We start from the raw sequence: 19,764 nt of genomic DNA on the forward strand, positions 1-19,764 counted from the left end.
AAATTGTTTTTCACGCCCTCCATCGTTCACTTTCCTAAACATATCCTAAGTACATCGGATTTACTATTTCCTTTGACTGAAAACACCGTGATTGGCACGTGCGGTTAAACAACAAATTTGCCCTCTTGTAAGGGTCCCCCTACATCTAGCGTCTCGTGAGCGTAGCGTCGGGCCAACTGTATGGAAAAAGACGCCGCGTGGGCGCGACGTCGACGCGGCGTCAGGCTTTGCCCGTACAGTAGGCCCGACGCTACGCTCGCGAGACGCTAGATGTGGGGGGACCCTAAAACAAATTACTCTTTTTTCTAGATCTTCATTATAATTCGCTATAAATTGTACATTAATTACTACTGTCACTAAAACGATCATTGCTATTCGGGCTATGTGCTATCATGCGGCAAGGTTTCTTGTGGAGTGCCCTCCTCTGATGGGTCCTCGTGACTGCGTTTTTCTTCTTCTTCATCTCCCTCATATATCGTTTTAGATCTGCTAAATAACTTTGTCATTAATAATTGAGGTTCAGTAGGCAACAAATGTTCCGTGATTCCTTGTAGGATTCGACTGTTGGATGACCTGTCACTGGAATATCATAATTTAGTTTTCTTTCTACCCCCTCAGTATTTGAGCAGTTTCATGTGCTCTGCCTAATCATCTTGGAGATGCAGGCGTGACATTATGTACCCTCATATATGTTGTCGTCAGGTGACTTCACTCAACATGTTGACCTTAAACGCCGGTCGAAAGGCAGCCTGGTTTTATCGCGCCAATACGTATAATCCATAGAGGTAGCTAACTACGATAACGATAATATTATCGTAAGCATTATAATATATATTGTGCATTTGGCTACGTACGTACCCTGACTCGCGTAGCAACATTGCTCGCACATTGGACGTGTAGCACTGATAATTAGTGATACTATTATGATATTTTATTATAGACAAACTAAATCTCACACATGTTAAGTAGGTATTGATTGTGCTTTTTAAAAAAGATTTGTTAAAGAAAAATGGAAACTATAGGTCTAGATTAAGAAAAGAAACTGTATAAATATTTTTGTATGACCGTTTGTTTCATATTCAAATAAATAAAAAAATGAAATATTTTTTTTTAAATCATTGAACTGTCTGGCTCTGAAATGAACTACTAGGACATTTACTAGCAAAAGGTGTCAGTGAAATAAGTAAAACACTACAAATTTTAAGTGACAACGGTTAGTTAACCGCGATTGGCAACAATGGTCATAATGACCATTGTTGCCAATCGCTTTGTATAACTTAGTATTAAGCGTTTTTTTTACATTTCTAATTTCACGTTATACCTATGCTAGAAAACGATCAAAAAGTTACCTGAATGATGCGTTCCCCCAATCAAATGTTTCTTCTTCTAATACACTGGAATCGTCTCTTAACACAGACGTACAGTCGTCTCTGCAAGAATGCAAATTACTTTTTTATGAAGATATCTATGAATAGTTTATCAACTCTTCCATTTAGGGGCGGTTTCACCCATTGATTTATAAATAAGGAAGGAGTGTACCATAAGTTTTCTTCTTCGCTAGTTATTTCATAGTCGACATCATTCTAGCGTCGATTGGTGAATTATTTTCTGTTTACACCTGTCAAGGGTGTCGCGTCTGACAAAAAATGTAATATTCAAATAGTTTACAATATAATATGAAGCAAAGGAGCTGAAAATAGAATACCGATTAATCCGGTTGTAATATTAGCTGAAAATTGATGAGCATTAGACTCATCGTTCGTCGCGACATCTATGGTCAAATAGTAGTACTGATAATTCTTGCTACTTGGCGCTAGGAGGTCGACTACGAAAAACTCGCGTTTACTGATGTAATAGGGTTACCACTCTTTCGTTACGTGTATTTCTATATGTAGACCCCCTACCGCAGTAAGTGTTAAAGCGTTTGATAAAATGGTATAGTGTGAGAAATTCCTTAGACCCAGGGGAACATGATGTTGATCAGGGTACGTAGCCGAATGGCACAAACGCACACGAAACGAAACGCTCGTAGATATCTATCTCTATCGCTCTTGCGTGTTGGCGGAAGACTACCTTTCGCGGCGTTTGGGTTTCGTTTCGCGTCATAGAAATGCCATTCGGCTACGGCACCTGATGTGTTGTTAACAGTGATTGATGAAACTGGCGTTTAATGACAACAATATGAACAACACAAGCGCGTTCGTGAATGGAATGGTATATTATAATTATATGCCATCCTAGCAACATTTATGTACGTATACGGGTCTTTCAGATAACAAAAAAGTCGTAATATAAAAGCATACCTATTCAAACACTTTTTGGAGAGGGGAAAGAAATAACTCAAGCAATGCTTTTGGCTGGAAACCGCAAAATGTAAGCCGTGGCTCCGGGCGCCCGGTTCACTCATGGAAGCGGTCCGTCGAGAATGAGCTACGAGCGGCTGGTTAGAACTGGAGCGAGGCCACGAGGGTCGCTGAAGATAGGAAGGCGTGGCACGAGCTGGTGAAGGCCCTTTGCACCTCAGGGGTGCCTTAGCACTACAACAATATACCTATTCAAAAAATAATTGGTACATACGCATCTTCTTTATAGATCGCACAATGAATAAGATGTCTATTATTGAAAACGCTGGTATAAAGGAAAGGTCCGTGGCAGCGTTTTGAGTTGTTTTCAACCTTGTACGACGACATAATGCCAATAACCATGGAAGATTGTCCTCGCCCAGTCACAAACGGACCTCCATGGTCATTCTAAAAAGTAAAATAAATCTTAGACCGATAAGATATTTTCTATCCAGGTTTCCAGGTGAAAAATCTCCGTATACCTATTTGATAATAACGAAGACCTTTTAAGAATAACATCAAAGTTAGTGTCAATTATCTGACGCCTGATCATAATCTATACTAATATTATAAACGGGAAAGTGTGTGTGTCTGTTTGTTTGTCCCTTTCACGGCAAAACGGAGCGACGAATTGACGTGATTTTTAAGTGAAGTTATTTGAAGGGATGAAGAGTGACATAGGCTACTTTTTGTTTCTTTCTAACGCGAGTGAAGCCGCGGTCAGAAGCTAGTAAATATGTAATAATATGACGTTATAAAGGGCGTACAATACAATACAAATACTCTTTATTGCACACCTCAATACAGGAAATAACATAGCATAAACAACAACTTAATAGGTAAAACAAGAGGCGGTCTTATCGCTAAAGAGCTATCTCTTCCAGACAACTTAGGCGTACGACAAACTAGGACGTACCTACCATACCATTAGTTTATTTCTTAAATATCTCGATAACCAGTACTCATAGGTACCCACTACATAGGTACATAGGTTCATAAAAATAATATTCATATATTGTATGTATATAAAATTATTAGTAACTATTTTACTTAAGATACTAGTTTCTTAGATAAATTAATTTTAATCGACCTAATTTTGCATTAAAGTTTCATACGAGTATATTATATATTCGTAAAACATTTAGTTCAACTCGTCATAGCTACCTCGCAAAAGCCTCCAAAATGCGTCCGCGTATCGTCCTCGGTCCGTCTCGTTTTCCTTCTAGCCTTCTTTCTCTTTCTCATCTCAGCAGCCGAGTTCCGAATCAACTCGTAAAGGTCCCCGTCAAACCTCCTGATTCTTGGTCCATCCTCCTCAGAATACAGGAGTTGTCTGCAGGCTATGTGATCTTCCTGTAAAATTTTATTGACCAAAAATATAAATTTAGATGATTTCAGATTATTGAGACTTTTGAACTATTCCAGAAAGGAGTAAAGTGAGAAAAGCGTGGATATTTAATTTCCATAAAAGAGGTGATCAGGAAAGAGCGATAACATAAGAAAAAATATTTTACAGATAGGTAATTTATTAAAATGGAAGATAAGTAAGTACTTTCAGCGTTTCTGGATTTTCATCCTAGGGTTTAAATAGCTATGGAAATTTGTATGTGGAGTAAGTTTTATTTTAAGCTATGGACGAAACTTGGTTAAATATTAGTAGAGTATGAAACAAGAAAAGTAATTTCAAGGTTTTGAAAAAATTATCCTCTGAAGGGTTAAAAAAGGGGATGAAAGCTTTGTTAGCAAACAAGGAAATTGATCAAATTTAATATTGTGGCCATACAACACAAGTAGGGGTCATTTTGCTGCTTGCTGCCTGCTTCCCGCAGAACATGTAATCATCGATGATAGCGTGGTAGCGATTCAACCATCGGTTTTTGCAGTTTTCCTTGGTGATTATAAGAGTCTCCACTTCCATCAATATATGCGAGTTAACGCTTTTTTGGGCGATCACGTCGGTAGCCTAAATGAATGTATTAATTTGCTGTAACTATTTACACAAACGCTCGCGAAACGAAACGATAGTAGATATCTATCTCTATCGCTGTTACGTATTAGTGCGACAGAGCCAGACTACCTTTCGCGGCGTTTCGTTTTCGTTTCGCGTCGCGTCGGAGAAATGCCATTCGGCTACGGGGCCAGGGATATATGTAAGTCTAGTGAAACTAACCGTAAATCTTTCAAATTTCTTAAACTTTGTTTTTGCACTGGAGTAACTAAAATAATATCGCTGTTACTGGACATAAGAAAGTTAATAAGAAAAATATTAAAATCGACAAAAAATGGTTTCATTATAAAATATGATTAATGAGACAATGCGGCATTTTCATTAGACTTATACACGGTGTACATACTAATACAGATATAAGGAAACCGAATAATTTTAACCGCGTATTCCTGATTACATTAGAAGACTAAAAATGTCATAAGAACTATTTTGGATTTCACCTACTTTAAGAGAAAAAAAAAACCGGCAAAAAAATTATATATATAAATAGTTTTGATATTACGTTTTGAGCTCTTGAACCTAGTAACTTGAAATTTACAGTTTGCCCCTCTTTTAATTTGGCCATTTTCTGTAATTAATATAAACAAAATGTTTAACTTCTGATTACCAGAAACATCTGCAATCGATGCCACTAGGCTTAGAACAAATTTAAAAGTGGAAAATGTCTGCCTTGGGTGAGACTTGAACTCACGGCAACTGGATCGATACTCCAGCGCTCTGCCAACTGAGCCACCAAGACTTCAACCAAGCCAGCGAAATTTTCCACTACTAAGGTCAATGGGACCCGTAGCGACAATTACCGTAAGAGTGTTAAACTTCTTAAACGGCAACCGGAGTTCCAAGTCTCACCCAAGGCAGACATTTTCCACTTTTAAATTTAATATTAACAAATTAAAAAAAAAAACTTTCAATTTGTAAAAGTTAACTATGTTCGTAAGTATTCCAAACAAAGCGATACCATAAGTAGTTTTCGAGATATTTAATAATGTGACAGACAGACAGACGGACAGAGTGGACGGAACCCTAAATAATATAATTTATCTCTCTGTCTCTCTCTTGTCGGACATAATCTATCCTCGTTAGTAGATATTAAAAAGTAACTAGTGACTCATTGCAAGTATTTACTTAAGTATTTACTTGTTATATGAAAATACGTTTAAAAAAATGAACAAAAAAAATTGCGAAATTTTGCTTGACGTCATAATATTTTATCTTTATTTTGCCCTCAGAAATGCGTAGTTAAAATCTTTCAGCTTCCTCGTATTACACCGTGTATTTAATTGATCGGGATATTTTCCGTGATCATTACGCATGTAACTGCGTTGAAATATCGAGACTCTACAAAAATAAAAAAACTGGCCAGGAGCATGTCGGGCCACGCTCAGTGTAGGGTTCCGTAGTTTTCTCAAAAACTACTGAACCTATCAAGTTCAAAACAATTTTCCTAGCTTTTGTGATTTTTTTCATATTTTTTAAACACATGGTTCAAAAGTTAGAGGGCGGGGGACACACTTTTTTTCCTTTAGGAGCGATTATTTCCGAAAATATGAATATTTTCAAAAAACGATTTTAGTAAATTATTCATTTTTAAATACCTATCCAACAATATATCACATGTTAGGATTGTAATGAAAAAAAAATCACTCCCCACTTTACGTGTAGGGGGGGTACCCTAATAAAACTTTTTTTCTACTTTTTATTTTTGCACTTTGTCGGCGTGATTGATATACATATTGGTACCAAATTTCGGCTTTCTAGTGCTAAGTACATTTTCACATTATCCGATCCGATATCGGATGTCGGAAGGATTTCAAAAGCAAAAATCAAAGATGGCGGCTTAACTGTATGGGATATCTGTCCTACATCCGATATCGGATCGGATAATGTGAAAACGCACTAACGGTCACTGAGATGATTCGCGGACAGACGGACGGACGGACGGACAGATAGATATGGCGAAACTATAAGGGTTCCTAGTTGACTACGGAACCCTAAAAAGTATATAAGCACGGTCTATATCCCGGTCAATATAAATAGACATGATTCTTGGTTTAGTGTGTTAAGTTAAGTCAATAGTGACTATTAAGAGCTAAACATTTATATAATTATTATCTATTGATAATAATTGACATACTTATCCCATTCTTTAGGTTAACAATAAAGTGCACTAAGAAAAGAATGATAGCAGACGGGTATTGTTATCGAATATAACAGAATACAGATTCTCTCTAGCACCCACAAACGGGAATTGTAATATCTTATACATACCTTCTAAGACAGTTCGTAAAAAATAATACTTGAGTAAGCAAATTCTAAGAAACACTCACGTCAGTAAACCGATCTTTGGAACCCCATCCAGCGATAAATCCTGAGGTTCCAGGATTTTCAAAGTCTTTAGAAATATTGTTATATTGTATCTTGTTTGGAATGAAGTCACAGCCCTTCACTCTCCTGGTGAACGAAAACGGGGCTTCAGTCATGACAACCGCTATGTCGTTCACCATCCATCGTATGTTGTTGAAGACATTGCCGTCGAATCGGTATGCTGAAAAAAATCAAAAAAGAACGGGCTCTAAACAGGACCGACAGACAGGGCGATAAATGTAGCTACAAACATTAAATAAATGTCATATACAGAGTGGGGCCTGTAACAAAGGCGATGAATTGAACTGTAGGCTATTCTCCTTATACTGATCAACATTTGTTCAGTGACTTTTAAAAATTATGAAGTCTTTAAATTTTTAATTTTTCATACAAAATAAATATTAGCTTCAATGTACGCCATTATTGTTGTCATTGACGTTGTCTGTCACACTTTAGACTTAACAGAATTCGCAATACATTACATCTTAGAAAAATTTTTCAAGGGTGATAAAAATCAAAATACAAGTTATTTTTAAAAGTCGCCGAACAAATGTTGATCAGTATAAGGAGAATAGCCTAGAGTTCAATTCTTCGCCTTTGTTACAGGCCCCACTCTGTATAAAGAACAAGTGACCAAAGCCTCCAAGTATTCTTCTCACTTGATGAACTTTCTCACTTGATGGTCTCTTCGGAAGATCAGCGCTGGAAGTCGCCAGCAATACGCTGAGATGAGGCCATTTCGTGGCACTTCATTCCTTTCTGTCTTGTTGTTATTATGTGTATTTTGTCTTGCCTGTGTTCACGAATAAATGTTTATTCTGTTCTATTCCGAGCTGGAATCGAACCAGCATACTCTGTTAACCGGACAGATGCCGGTAAAACCACTCGGCCATGGGATCATGAAAGCAGAGCTAGGGTCGACATTTTCAAGTACGAGTATATACTTATGACACAAAATGATAAATGATAAAGATTTAAAGGTACCTTTTGGGCCCGTACAGTTTGAAGCCATAGACACGAGAAGAACAACGTAAATAGAATAAAGAACTGTACCAAAGAACCTCCCCGCCACCCGATTGGCGTGAGTTTGGGTTCTTTGGACAAAAGGGCGCTGGTTCTGTCCGGAAATCGGCACCTTAGTAAGATTTTCACCGTTTCGGGGTGCAAAACAAAAATTAAGAGAACTTAAAAGAAAAATATATATAAATAAGCCCTACACTCACCCGCGCTTCGTGTTGTAGGTCGCCGCGTAATATGGTACGGCTTTTCCGCTCGCCGTATATTAAACACAAATTTTCTTTAATTTTATCCGCAGTCCACCACCGCCGTGGACGTCAATTTTCTTTCTTCCACTGACATTATTTTTTCCTCTTGTCATAAAATTTTTAAACTTAGTTCCAAATATAAGTAGCGTCTTTTGCGCATGCCCCATTCCCCATACGAAATAAATATATATGATAAAATGATGTGCGAGTGAGACATGACATGTAAACAATTTAGAAACGTTCCGAAACTGGTATTAAAACTAAACAAACAACATGAGTCTTTTTAAGTAAATCAATACCTGTATCAGGAGATTTCGTATAAGTAATATGACATCCTAAAATTCTTAGTTTTCTTTAAGAGCTTCCTAATAATAGAAGAAATGGAGCAATAGTTGCACTTTTATACACATAAACTATCTCATTTCCTGGCTATTTAAAAATTTGACATAGTTACGTAATGAGCCCATTACCTAAAAAGTGCGGTAAGATAGCGCCATAAGGAAATTACTTACTCTTGTGAACACATTTCCAAACCGCTCGTAAAGCACCGTTTTCGATACATTTACTTGACTTGGATTCCGGATACCACCTGAGAATCAAAACTCTTATTTTGAACATCAGTTACTAATTTTTCATCACCCTCCCCCACTAAATGTGCTTTTGCAAGCAGGCGTAGCGTGAGTTATAGAAAAATCGTTCTAGGGAGTTATGAGTTATGAAATTTCTAGTTAGTACCGTACATAACTTTTTTTACATCTATTTACATATTTTTTACATTGCGAGTGTAATGAAAAACGTTGTGTGTAACTGGGGCGTAAGAATATTGGATACTCGAGTCTTGGAATCGCGACGGCTTACCCCCTTGTGAAGCAAATAATTATTATTCACGTAACCATTGACGTACTTGTGCGTCCCGGAGACCACCCAAAAGAACTTGATGTCTTCAATACACGCCGCGGAGGTGAGGATATAGCTTTCGTGGACGATTACGCCGCCGCATAGCCAAAAGCGATCCACCATGTCGCTGTGAGATTGTGTTGGCCGCAAGTACACCTAAGTAATGTTACAAATATAAATATTCAAGCTATGTACCGCATTTGGGTGTTTTTTCAAAATAAAACTCGAATATCTAATTTCATGAAACTCCAGGTTAAATGTTAAAAATACTATGTACTAATGTTTTTAAAATACCAAAAAATACGAAAAAAAAATATCACATGATCTGGACGTGTTTGTGTTTATTTTTTTTTTAGAATCACGAGCTGATTCGATCCCGACGAGAAAAAAATGTCCCAAATTTTCAATATAAAATTCGAGTTTCCAATACGTCACGCTCGTAATAAGTTCATACTAGAATCGTGACGTAGAGGAAAAAAAATCTGGACACGTTTTTATCGTCAGGATCGGGAAATGAATAATTTGACTAGCGCCTGATGAAAAATTTGGGAATAATCCAATTTGAGCAAAATTCTTACATCAATTAACAGGAGCTGCCTCAAATTACATACATTATATTACTGGGTGGAAGTGAGATGATTCCTGAGGCAAATGATATTGTATATATATGAATTGGTCTTCCTCGGGACTCAAGCTAGCTCTGTACCAAATTAAAACCAAATCGGTTCAGCAGTTTAAACGTGAAGATACCTCTTCACACACAGAATAGAGAGACAGACACTATCTCATTTTTATTATTAATATGAAGTATAAACAACGACAATATACAACAAAAGACAGATTGTCCTTTGAGTCGTCGGCAACCCGAACCCTCCTTGGAACTTGTACATTCCTTTTTGCTGTGTACTTAACACAAGCAAAAGGGAATGTACAAATTTCTAATGGGGTGGAAACGCGCATGTGACACTGTTCGAGTTGCAGGCGTCCATAGGTTACGGTGATTGCTTTACATCAGGCGGGCCGTATGCTTGTTTGCCACCGACGTAGTATTAAAAAAATACATAAATGTGTTTAAAGTAAGGACATTTTCCATGAAGAAGTAAAAATATTCTACAAAATTATAATAATATGAATTCAACACCATTAAAAATATACTATCTAATTCAGATTTCATTTTGAAATGTGGTTAGTTAAATGATTGGAATAATTATTATTTGTCATAATCATAATAGAATCCGTTAGATAGAATCCGATAGAATCCGTAATAATTACATAAGGGGTAGTTTCAAGGTAGCGCCCATTACTGATAATGATAAACTAATCGAATCAAGGCTGAGGTGGTACGGCCATGTGACAAGGAGACCAGGGTGGCTAGCCGAATGGCACAATCGCTCACGAAACGCTCACGAAACGAAGCGCTAGTAGATATCTATCTCTATCGCGCTTGCGTATTGGCGCGACAGAGCCAGCGGCGTATCGCTTTCGTTTGGCGTCGGAGAAATGCCATTCGGCTACGGGGCCTGAAGACCATGTCGTGAAAAAGTGCCTTTCCATGGCTGTGCATGGAAGAGGGAGGGGCAGGCCGAAAACAAGTTGGATGACGAATGTTCAGAGAGATATGACAGAGCTCGGCCTAGCCCACGACGACGCTTATCAGCGGAGCAAGTGGCGCCTCAAGATTAAGAAAGCCGACCCCGAGTAGCGGGAAGTTGCGAGGAGAAAGAAGAAGAAGAAGAATAATAATAAGTTTCTAAGAAGCTAGCGGTAAGAGCGTGTGACTTTCGATCCGGAGGTCGCGAGTTCGAACCCGGCTCGTACCAATGAGTTTTTCTGAACTATGAGTGGAATTCCTTGCCGGCGGCTATATTTCCGAGCTCATATAACCCGGCAACCTTCAAATCAAGAGTGAACAGGCATCTTCTGGGCGAGTTCACTCCATCGTAGGCCACGTCTTTACCTTTGGCTAGTCTGTGGCCAAGAGTAAGCCCATTTATAATTAAAAAAAAAAAACTTATGTGCGAAATGTCATTGAATATTTGCCAGTCGCTTTTCGGTGAAGGAAAACATCGTGAGGAAACCGGACTAATTCTAATAAGGCCTAGTTACCCTTCGGGTTGGAAGGTCAGATGGCAGTCGCCAAATCTTGGGATTAGTTGTCAAAGCGGACCCCAGGTACCCATGAGCCGTGGCAAAAGTTGCTACTTAATACAATTGGTAATTAAATATTTTAAACTCACCATATACGGCCTGGTGTCATAAATTTCATGTCCTCGGATGATTCGCCTGGTGTCACCTAAAAATTCACTAGTTGATGTGTTTATGACAGAAGTTGACGTTGGCGTAGGGACACTAGGGAGTAAGCCTGTTGAAAAAGTAGATTTATTTAATGAATGTGAAATATTAAAACTTATGGATTACTTAGGGCAAGCGCCTCATCGAAGCGATAGGGGACAAGAAGGCTGGCATAAGACCTTGTTATTTTGTTTAGGAGGGGAAAAATTCAATTACTGGGACGCCTTCTTCAGGGTCATGAGGTCCCAAGTCTACCCACTAAACGACCCCCCCCCCATCTGCCGCCGGCGGTCGTGGAATAGAATAGAATAGAATTTTATTGTATAACTGTGTACATGCATAGGTGTTTTTTTATACAAGAAGTATCAACAGTTGCCTGCTAGGGCGTACAATTATGGTAGGTAACCTACCCACTTTATAACTAAGCTTATTATCTAACATTACATAGGTGTCTTATTAACTAGCAAAAAATTCTTTTTCCCCTCACTAGCTCGGAAACACGTGTTTTGTCCTTTAAGAGCGTTATAACATTTCGGCGTCGGGCGAAATTAGGTATTTTACCCGCCGCGCGAGCCCAATATGCCGACCCTTTCTAGCACGTCTTATCACTCGCTCGCACTACAATAATGGACAAAACAATCTTGATCCTTTCTATGGAATTTTGATAACAACCACAATCTACTATCTCGATATAAACTTTTGATTTCTAATAAACATTATTTTGTACGAAAATACTAGAATGTAGCGCAAAATAATATCAATTATGTTAAAATTTATTTAAAAAATTAATTATAAAAGTAGATCCCATCCCAAATATTTGCTTTTGTTATATGAAAATTACTGTAATGCTGTATTATGATTACCTCTGTAATCCATTCCTTTGGAATCGGTATAATATAGATTCCTGTAATATGGATTCCTCGGTAATCAAGTACTTAAGTAATCTGAATTCCACTTTACTTCGATTCCAGGCTTATTACTTTACTTCTATATGTCACTCAAATTGTTTTTGGTTTACATGTCATTCCAGCATTTTCACTTTCACATTTCAAGTGCATATACCACGAGTATAGGTTTTCGGGTGTGCTGATTTAAAAATTAATGACCGATTTGGAATCTGACACTGCTGACTGTCACTTTGACACAAAAGTCGTCATGGGTGTCATAAAATAGGTTTTAGGGGTGCTGATTCCAAAATTAATGACCAATGTGAAATCTGACATTGCTGACTGTCACTTTGACACAAAAGTCGTCATGGGTGTCGTCAAATAGGTTTGCGGGGGTGCTGATTCCAAAATTAATGAACAATGTGGAATCTGACATTGCTGACTGTCACTTTGACACAAAAGTCGTCATGGGTGTCGTAAAATTGGTTTTAGGGGGTGCTGATTCCAAAATTAATGACCAATATGGAATCTAACATTGCCGACTGCCACTTTGACACAAAAGTCATCATGGGTGTCGTAAAATAGGTTTTAGGGAGTGCTGATTCCAAAAATAATGACCAATGTGGAATCTAACATTGCTGACTGTCACTTTGACACAAAAGTCGTCATGGGTGTCGTCAAATAGGTTTCCGGAGGTGCTGATTTGAAAATTAATGACCGATTTGGAATCTTGACATTGCTGACTGTCACTTTGACACAAAAGTCGTCATAGGTGTCGTCAAAAAGGTTTCCGGGGGTGCTGATTCTAAAATTAATAACTATTTTGGAATCTCACAGTGCTAATTGTCATTTTGACACAAAAGGAATCATGGGTGTAGTCAAATCATCGACCTACAATAGGGACTGAGCTCACACTTTTTTTGCCATACTAAATTGAACCTTATCACTGGCGCATAAAGGCGTTCTTGACAGACTAGCAAAAGTGTGTCCACATGAGAGGGTCAAAGTTGGGGTTGGTGTCCCTCTCGCACGTGTGACCAGTGTTAAAAAATTACTATAGTAGTAGTATTTTTACCTGTATGATAACTAAGTTTATAAACTTCTTAAATTATTTTCGTATTATATCGAGGCAAGGATATTAATACCTTGTAACGAATTGGTAAGTCATTATTATGAAGCCATAAAACCAAAAAATTGCGTAATTATTAAAAACCTTCAATTGGGTATTAGTAGATTTGGTAGTAACTTTGAATATTGACTGGTATCCCCAAATGATGACAGTGATGACGTCATTCAAATGATTTTGATAGTGGTAATAAGTGCGAGAGGGACACCAGCCCCAACTTTAACCTCTCATGTGGACACACTTTTTGGCCTAACTACTCACTCTGGTTTAATTATAATTCTGTGAGTCAAATAGTTTTTAGGGGGTACTGATTCCAAAATTAATGAAGTGATTTAAAAAGTCATGACCGATTTGGAACCTGACATTGCACAGTACCCCTGGAAACCTATTTGACGACACCCATAACGACTTTTATGTCAAAGTGACAGTCAGCAATATCAGATTCCAAATTGATCATTAATATTGAGATCAGTACCCATGAAAACCTATTTGAAGACACCCATGATCACTTTTGTGTCAAAGTGACAGTCAACAGTGTCAGATTCCAAATTGGTCATTAGTTTTCAAACTCCCTCGGATACCTATTTGACGACACCCATAACGACTTTTGTGTCAAAGTGACAGTCAGCAATGTCAGATTCCAAATTGGTCATTAATTTTGGAATCAGCACCCCTAAAACCTATTTTACGACACCCATGACGACTTTTGTGTCAGAGTGACAGTCAGCAACGTCAGATTGAACATTGGTCATTAATTTTGGAATCAGCACCCCCTAAAACCTATTTTACGACACCCATGACGACTTTTGTGTCAAAGTGACAGTCAGCAATGTCAGATTCCACATTGGTCATTAATTTTGGAATCAGCACCCCCTAAAACCTATTTTACGACACCCATGACGACTTTTGTGTCAAAGTGACAGTCAGCAATGTCAGATTCCAAATTGGTCATTAATTTTGGAATCAGCACCCCTAAAACCTATTTTACGACACCCATGACGACTTTTGTGTCAGAGTGACAGTCAGCAATGTCAGATTGAACATTGGTCATTAATTTTGGAATCAGCACCCCTAAAACCTATTTTACGACACCCATGACGACTTTTGTGTCAAAGTGACAGTCAGCAATGTCAGATTCCACATTGGTCATTAATTTTGGAATCAGCACCCCCTAAAACCTATTTTACGACACCCATGACGACTTTTGTGTCAAAGTGACAGTCAGCAATGTGAGATTCAACATTGGTCATTAATTTTGGAATCAGCACCCCCTAAAACCTATTTTACGACACCCATGACGACTTTTGTGTCAAAGTGACAGTCAGCAATGTCAGATTCCACATTGGTCATTAATTTTGGAATCAGCACCCCCTAAAACCTATTTTACGACACCCATGACGACTTTTGTGTCAAAGTGACAGTCAGCAATGTCAGATTCCAAATTGGTCATTAATTTTGGAATCAGCACCCCTAAAACCTATTTTACGACACCCATGACGACTTTTGTGTCAGAGTGACAGTCAGCAACGTCAGATTGAACATTGGTTATTAATTTTGGAATCAGCACCCCTAAAACCTATTTTACGACACCCATGACGACTTTTGTGTCAAAGTGACAGTCAGCAATGTCAGATTCCACATTGGTCATTAATTTTGGAATCAGCACCCCCTAAAACCTATTTTACGACACCCATGACGACTTTTGTGTCAAAGTGACAGTCAGCAATGTCAGATTCCAAATTGGTCATTAATTTTGGAATCAGCACCCCTAAAACCTATTTTACGACACCCATGACGACTTTTGTGTCAGAGTGACAGTCAGCAATGTCAGATTGAACATTGGTCATTAATTTTGGAATCAGCACCCCCTAAAACCTATTTTACGACACCCATGACGACTTTTGTGTCAAAGTGACAGTCAGCAATGTCAGATTCCACATTGGTCATTAATTTTGGAATCAGCACCCCCTAAAACCTATTTTACGACACCCATGACGACTTTTGTGTCAAAGTGACAGTCAGCAATGTCAGATTCCACATTGGTCATTAATTTTGGAATCAGCACCCCCTAAAACCTATTTTACGACACCCATGACGACTTTTGTGTCAAAGTGACAGTCAGCAATGTCAGATTCCAAATTGGTCATTAATTTTGGAATCAGCACCCCCTAAAACCTATTTTACGACACCCATGACGACTTTTGTGTCAGAGTGACAGTCAGCAACGTCAGATTGAACATTGGTTATTAATTTTGGAATCAGCACCCCCTAAAACCTATTTTACGACACCCATGACGACTTTTGTGTCAAAGTGACAGTCAGCAATGTCAGATTCCACATTGGTCATTAATTTTGGAATCAGCACCCCCTAAAACCTATTTTACGACACCCATGATGACTTTTGTGTCAAAGTGACAGTCAGCAATCTGAGGTACTACATATTTGTAATCTGAAAGTAATCAAGTCAATAATTTCAGTTATTTTGAATCGACTATGATTCCGAATTATTGGTAATAGTAATTATTGTATAGATGATTAGTGATTCCTTTACATGTAATGGCGACCGGTCTGGCTCAGTCGGTAGTGACCCTGCCTGCTAAGCCGCGGTCCTGGGTTCGAATCCCGGTAAGGGCATTTATTTGTGTGATGAGCACTGGTATTTGTTCCTGAGTCATGGATGTTTTCTATGTATATAAGTATGTATTTATCTATTTAAGTATGTATATCGTCGTTTAGCACCCATAGTACAAGCTTTGCTTAGTTTGGGGCTAAGTTGATCTGTGTAAGGTGTCCCCAATATTTATTTATTTATATTTATTTATTTATAATGGTAATTTACCGTTTCACTTGATTACATTACAAGTAATCTGACACCCAGTAGTGGATTACAAAGTAAAATCAAGTAATCGTGTAATCCGGAATCGATTACGATCTCCCCATCTCTGGGTTTAGTTATATGGTTCATTGGTACTGGTGACCACCATCTGGCTCCATCATCAGACCCTGAGTACCACCTCTTGTCAAAGGTCTTGTTGAGACGAACCCAACGAGCCTAAACACGAAGTCGTTTACTTACATGGTTCACTGGTACTGGTGACCACCTTCTGGCTCCATCATCAGATCCCGAGTACCATCTTGATGTGTCTTATCATCTTGACCGTATTGTATTTTTACATATTTATCATCATAACGTTGTAATACTTTAACATTCAAACATAACAAAATATTACAAAAGCAAATATTTACGGATCTAGGATCAAATTCGTTGGTCGCTGTTTACACACACACAATGCGAGGATAGCCTGTGTATAAACAAGGCGTCCGACCCACACAACGATAAATATTCTCGACGTTTGCGATCAAAACTCGGAGAGCGAAGTGACATACGTCTCACCTCTACGAGCTCCGGCGCGGCACTGAAATCGCAGGCGTCCGTCGCCGGTCAAATAGCGACAGGAAGGCTAGTTTTCAAAAAATTGGCAAAAAATCATTATATAATATTATAACGACAAATGGATAACAGCAATTTAAGCAGATTGTACAGATTATTTATATACTAAAATAACTTCGATAACATGTAGATTTTCGGAGAAATGATCACTTGTTTCAATGTATTTTCAAGACAAAATTGAGTTCGTTTTACTTTCAATTTCTCAATTTCAAAGGATTAAATGATAAATATTGTTTAATGGGCCTTAAGTACAAGATATTTGGAACTTAAATTTACCTCATTTATGAGAGTGAGCTTATCAAATTGTAGATAATAAGAGCTCCGAATTCTGTGCTTCACGCGGTTTTTCCTAAACGAGCATCAGGAAAACAATCATTACTAATTGAAAAAGCTTTTTTTTTCCATATGTTTTTTAATTAACCGACAGTTAATAAGATGTTCTAACTGAAACAAGTACTTTCACTGTCTTTTAGTATGAGTAAAGTGTACAATTTTGTCGATAAATATTGTGCATTTTACAATATATCGCCTTTTTTTGTCATAGCGCTCTTAATACCAGCGGGTAAAAACGCATTTTATCCACTAGTGGGTAAAGTAATTTGACCTTGAATAAAGTCAAATTAATTGCTTTAAAATTGATAAAAGTAGGTGAATCTAGTAATAAAGATGATTTACCACCTGTGGAACTACTGGAAGCAGTGATAAACGCATTTTTTGCGTTTTAGTTTCCTCGCTATAGTGAGGGGAAAAGTTTTGTGTTACACTCGGGTGCAAATATATTTTACTTCTCGTGTGTTAAAAAACTCGCAAGTTCAGGATTCTGTTCTCGAACCACTCGCTTCGCTCGTGGTTCAACTATAGAATCCTTTCACTTGCTCGTTTTTCAATTCCACACTCGGCGTTAAAATACAACTTTGCCCCCTTGTATAACAAATAACTATTGTGTCATTGTGTGGTGCGACCCGTTTGCGTCGAACATGCTTGCGGTGCCGTTGGTCGGCCATTGGGGCGATCTCTCTAGCGCGTTCCGCCATTTCCTTCTGCTGTATGACGTCTTCGCAAAAGGTCTGTATTGTTTGCCAAGGTCTTTCACTGTCTACCATGGAATTGACCATGGCAGGCAGTGATAGATCCGTCCCTAATATGGCAATTACGTCAGCACGCTCTAGTCCGTGTGGACTAGGCTCTCCTCCAGCGTGTGTTGTGCGGTATCAACTGCTGCGCCGCATTCGTGGCATTCCTCCGTTGGCTGACATAAGACCTTTTTTTTTTGTTTAGGGGGGGATGCAATTACGCATACCACTTGGGTGCGGAGACGGACCCAAGTGGTTATGTGGGACTCCATGTTAAGGGCTAATAAGGCCTCAAGTCTACCCACTAAACGACCCCCCCATCTGCCGCCATTGTGCTGTAGCGGTGGGCTGCAGGAACACTTGCGCTTTTCGTCTACAGTACCACCAGCACCAGTCCGCAGTGCAGAGCACCACCTCCGGAGGCCCTTCATGACCTAGCGCAACGTATAGGCATTGCCAACCTACACGGTAATGCCGTCAAAGCCAGTTTTTTTACTTAGGTACTTATTTACTTATAATTATTATTTATATTTGTATCTTAGGGTTTCATTTGTAATACGGTATGTTTTAACATGTTTTGTAGCTAAATATAGGTAATTTAATTAATTGTATTGTATTAATAAATGGGTATCATTTTTATTTTGTTGTCGATTTCACTCTTTCAATTCTAAGAGAGGAGGCAAAAAATGTCCCATGATTCTATTTTTTTTTTGCTTTCCTCTAGGTTACGATCAAACAAGTTCTATGAGAATTTCTAACTCAGTGAAAATAAGAGAAGTATTTTTTTTCTCTTGTGGAATCAAAAGAGCTCGTGATTCTGAGTAGAAAAAGTACAAAAAATCTCATAGCCGTCGCGTGAACTCCTATACGCCTGAAGAGGGGCCTCCGATTGGCCCGAAACATGTCGCAGCAATAGCGATATAATAACGTGAGTACAACCGTATCTCAATTAATTATTTGAATATGTCTCACGGAAGTTTAACGTGTATAAAAATCTCATATTTGAAAAAAAGTAAAATTAACAGACAACTAAATAGAAATCTGAACAAATATCAATTACTAAGAGTTTAGAGGGGATGCTACTTACTGACCTGAGTTAGATTTACCCAACACCAAAAACGTTATATATAATCTCAACATTGTCATGTAAGGTTACAAGTGTACATAGCTTAATTTATTATGAACTCGGCTGAATCGAAAATTAATTTCATGCATATTTGATTCGTACGATAAAATCATAAGATCATTATGTTTGAAAATCTTGGGTATAAGTTCGCGTACAAAAATAAAAGGTTATGAAATGAGTTAGTAATATTTATTAATGACTTACTCGTAGATATAACTATAGCCAACAAGTTATGAAGTTAATTTTTGCAGTTATAAATACGTAAATCCCTAAATTGAACGTCAGGGCTCTCCTTCTCGCATTATTTGTAAGTTCGATAAGGGCACACCGATGCGATAAGGTTTACGTATCACACAAGTGTGCTACGCTGGTGTCAAATATTTATAAGGAATCATTCATATATGCAAAATTAACTACATATTAATTCGTAACTTGACTTCCTCTTTTCTGCGCTTGTATCGTAATGTACTCTGTGTTTTTGTCTTTTGGTACTCTATAGGACATTTATAGTATTTTATGCAACTGGCTTTTAAGTGAAATTAAAAAAGACGAGTGACGTGAGTAACAATTTGAGGCCAAGCCGAAAATTGTTAATAAAGACGCCACGTTTTTTTGGCTCACTTAAACACCGTTGCATACAATACTTTTTCTACGACCATGCACATACTTTTGAATAGTTTTCAAGAATAACATTCGTGAAATTCGCACTGCTTTCTGTATTTTGACGCGTCGGTCTCCCCTCTGTTCCTGCACTCAACCTGTCGCTCGCACTCCCCGCGCCGCCGCCAGCCGCCGCCCCGCGCACCCCTGGGTGGCTAGCCGAATGGCACAATCGCTCACGAAACGCTCACGAAACGAAGCGCTAGTAGATATCTATCGCTATCGCGCTTGCGTATTGGCGCGACAGAGCCAGCGGCGTATCGCTTTCGTTTG

General features: G+C 38.3%; 1 protein-coding gene across 2 annotated transcripts; it reads right to left on the reverse strand.

Annotated features, from left to right (window-relative positions):
* Positions 1–244: 244 nt before the first annotated feature.
* On the reverse strand, positions 245–18,895 carry LOC125225621. 2 transcript variants are annotated; one of them, XM_048129426.1, is made up of 10 exons: positions 18,797–18,895; positions 11,114–11,238; positions 8,884–9,032; positions 8,492–8,568; positions 6,678–6,895; positions 4,126–4,305; positions 3,507–3,695; positions 2,578–2,750; positions 1,350–1,430; positions 245–486 (listed from the first exon to the last, which is right to left on the reverse strand). In XM_048129426.1, the coding sequence occupies exons 1-10, from the start codon at positions 18,849–18,851 to the stop codon at positions 381–383; spliced, it is 1,353 nt and encodes a 450-aa protein (XP_047985383.1). In that variant the 5' UTR covers positions 18,852–18,895; the 3' UTR covers positions 245–380. The 2 variants fall into 2 exon arrangements, with proteins under 2 accessions (XP_047985383.1, XP_047985382.1); XM_048129425.1 differs by having other exon boundaries at positions 245–489.
* Between the last annotated feature and the right edge of the window lie 869 nt (positions 18,896–19,764).

This window comes from Leguminivora glycinivorella, chromosome 4 (assembly GCF_023078275.1).
Source record: "Leguminivora glycinivorella isolate SPB_JAAS2020 chromosome 4, LegGlyc_1.1, whole genome shotgun sequence".
Taxonomy (NCBI): domain Eukaryota; kingdom Metazoa; phylum Arthropoda; class Insecta; order Lepidoptera; family Tortricidae; genus Leguminivora; species Leguminivora glycinivorella.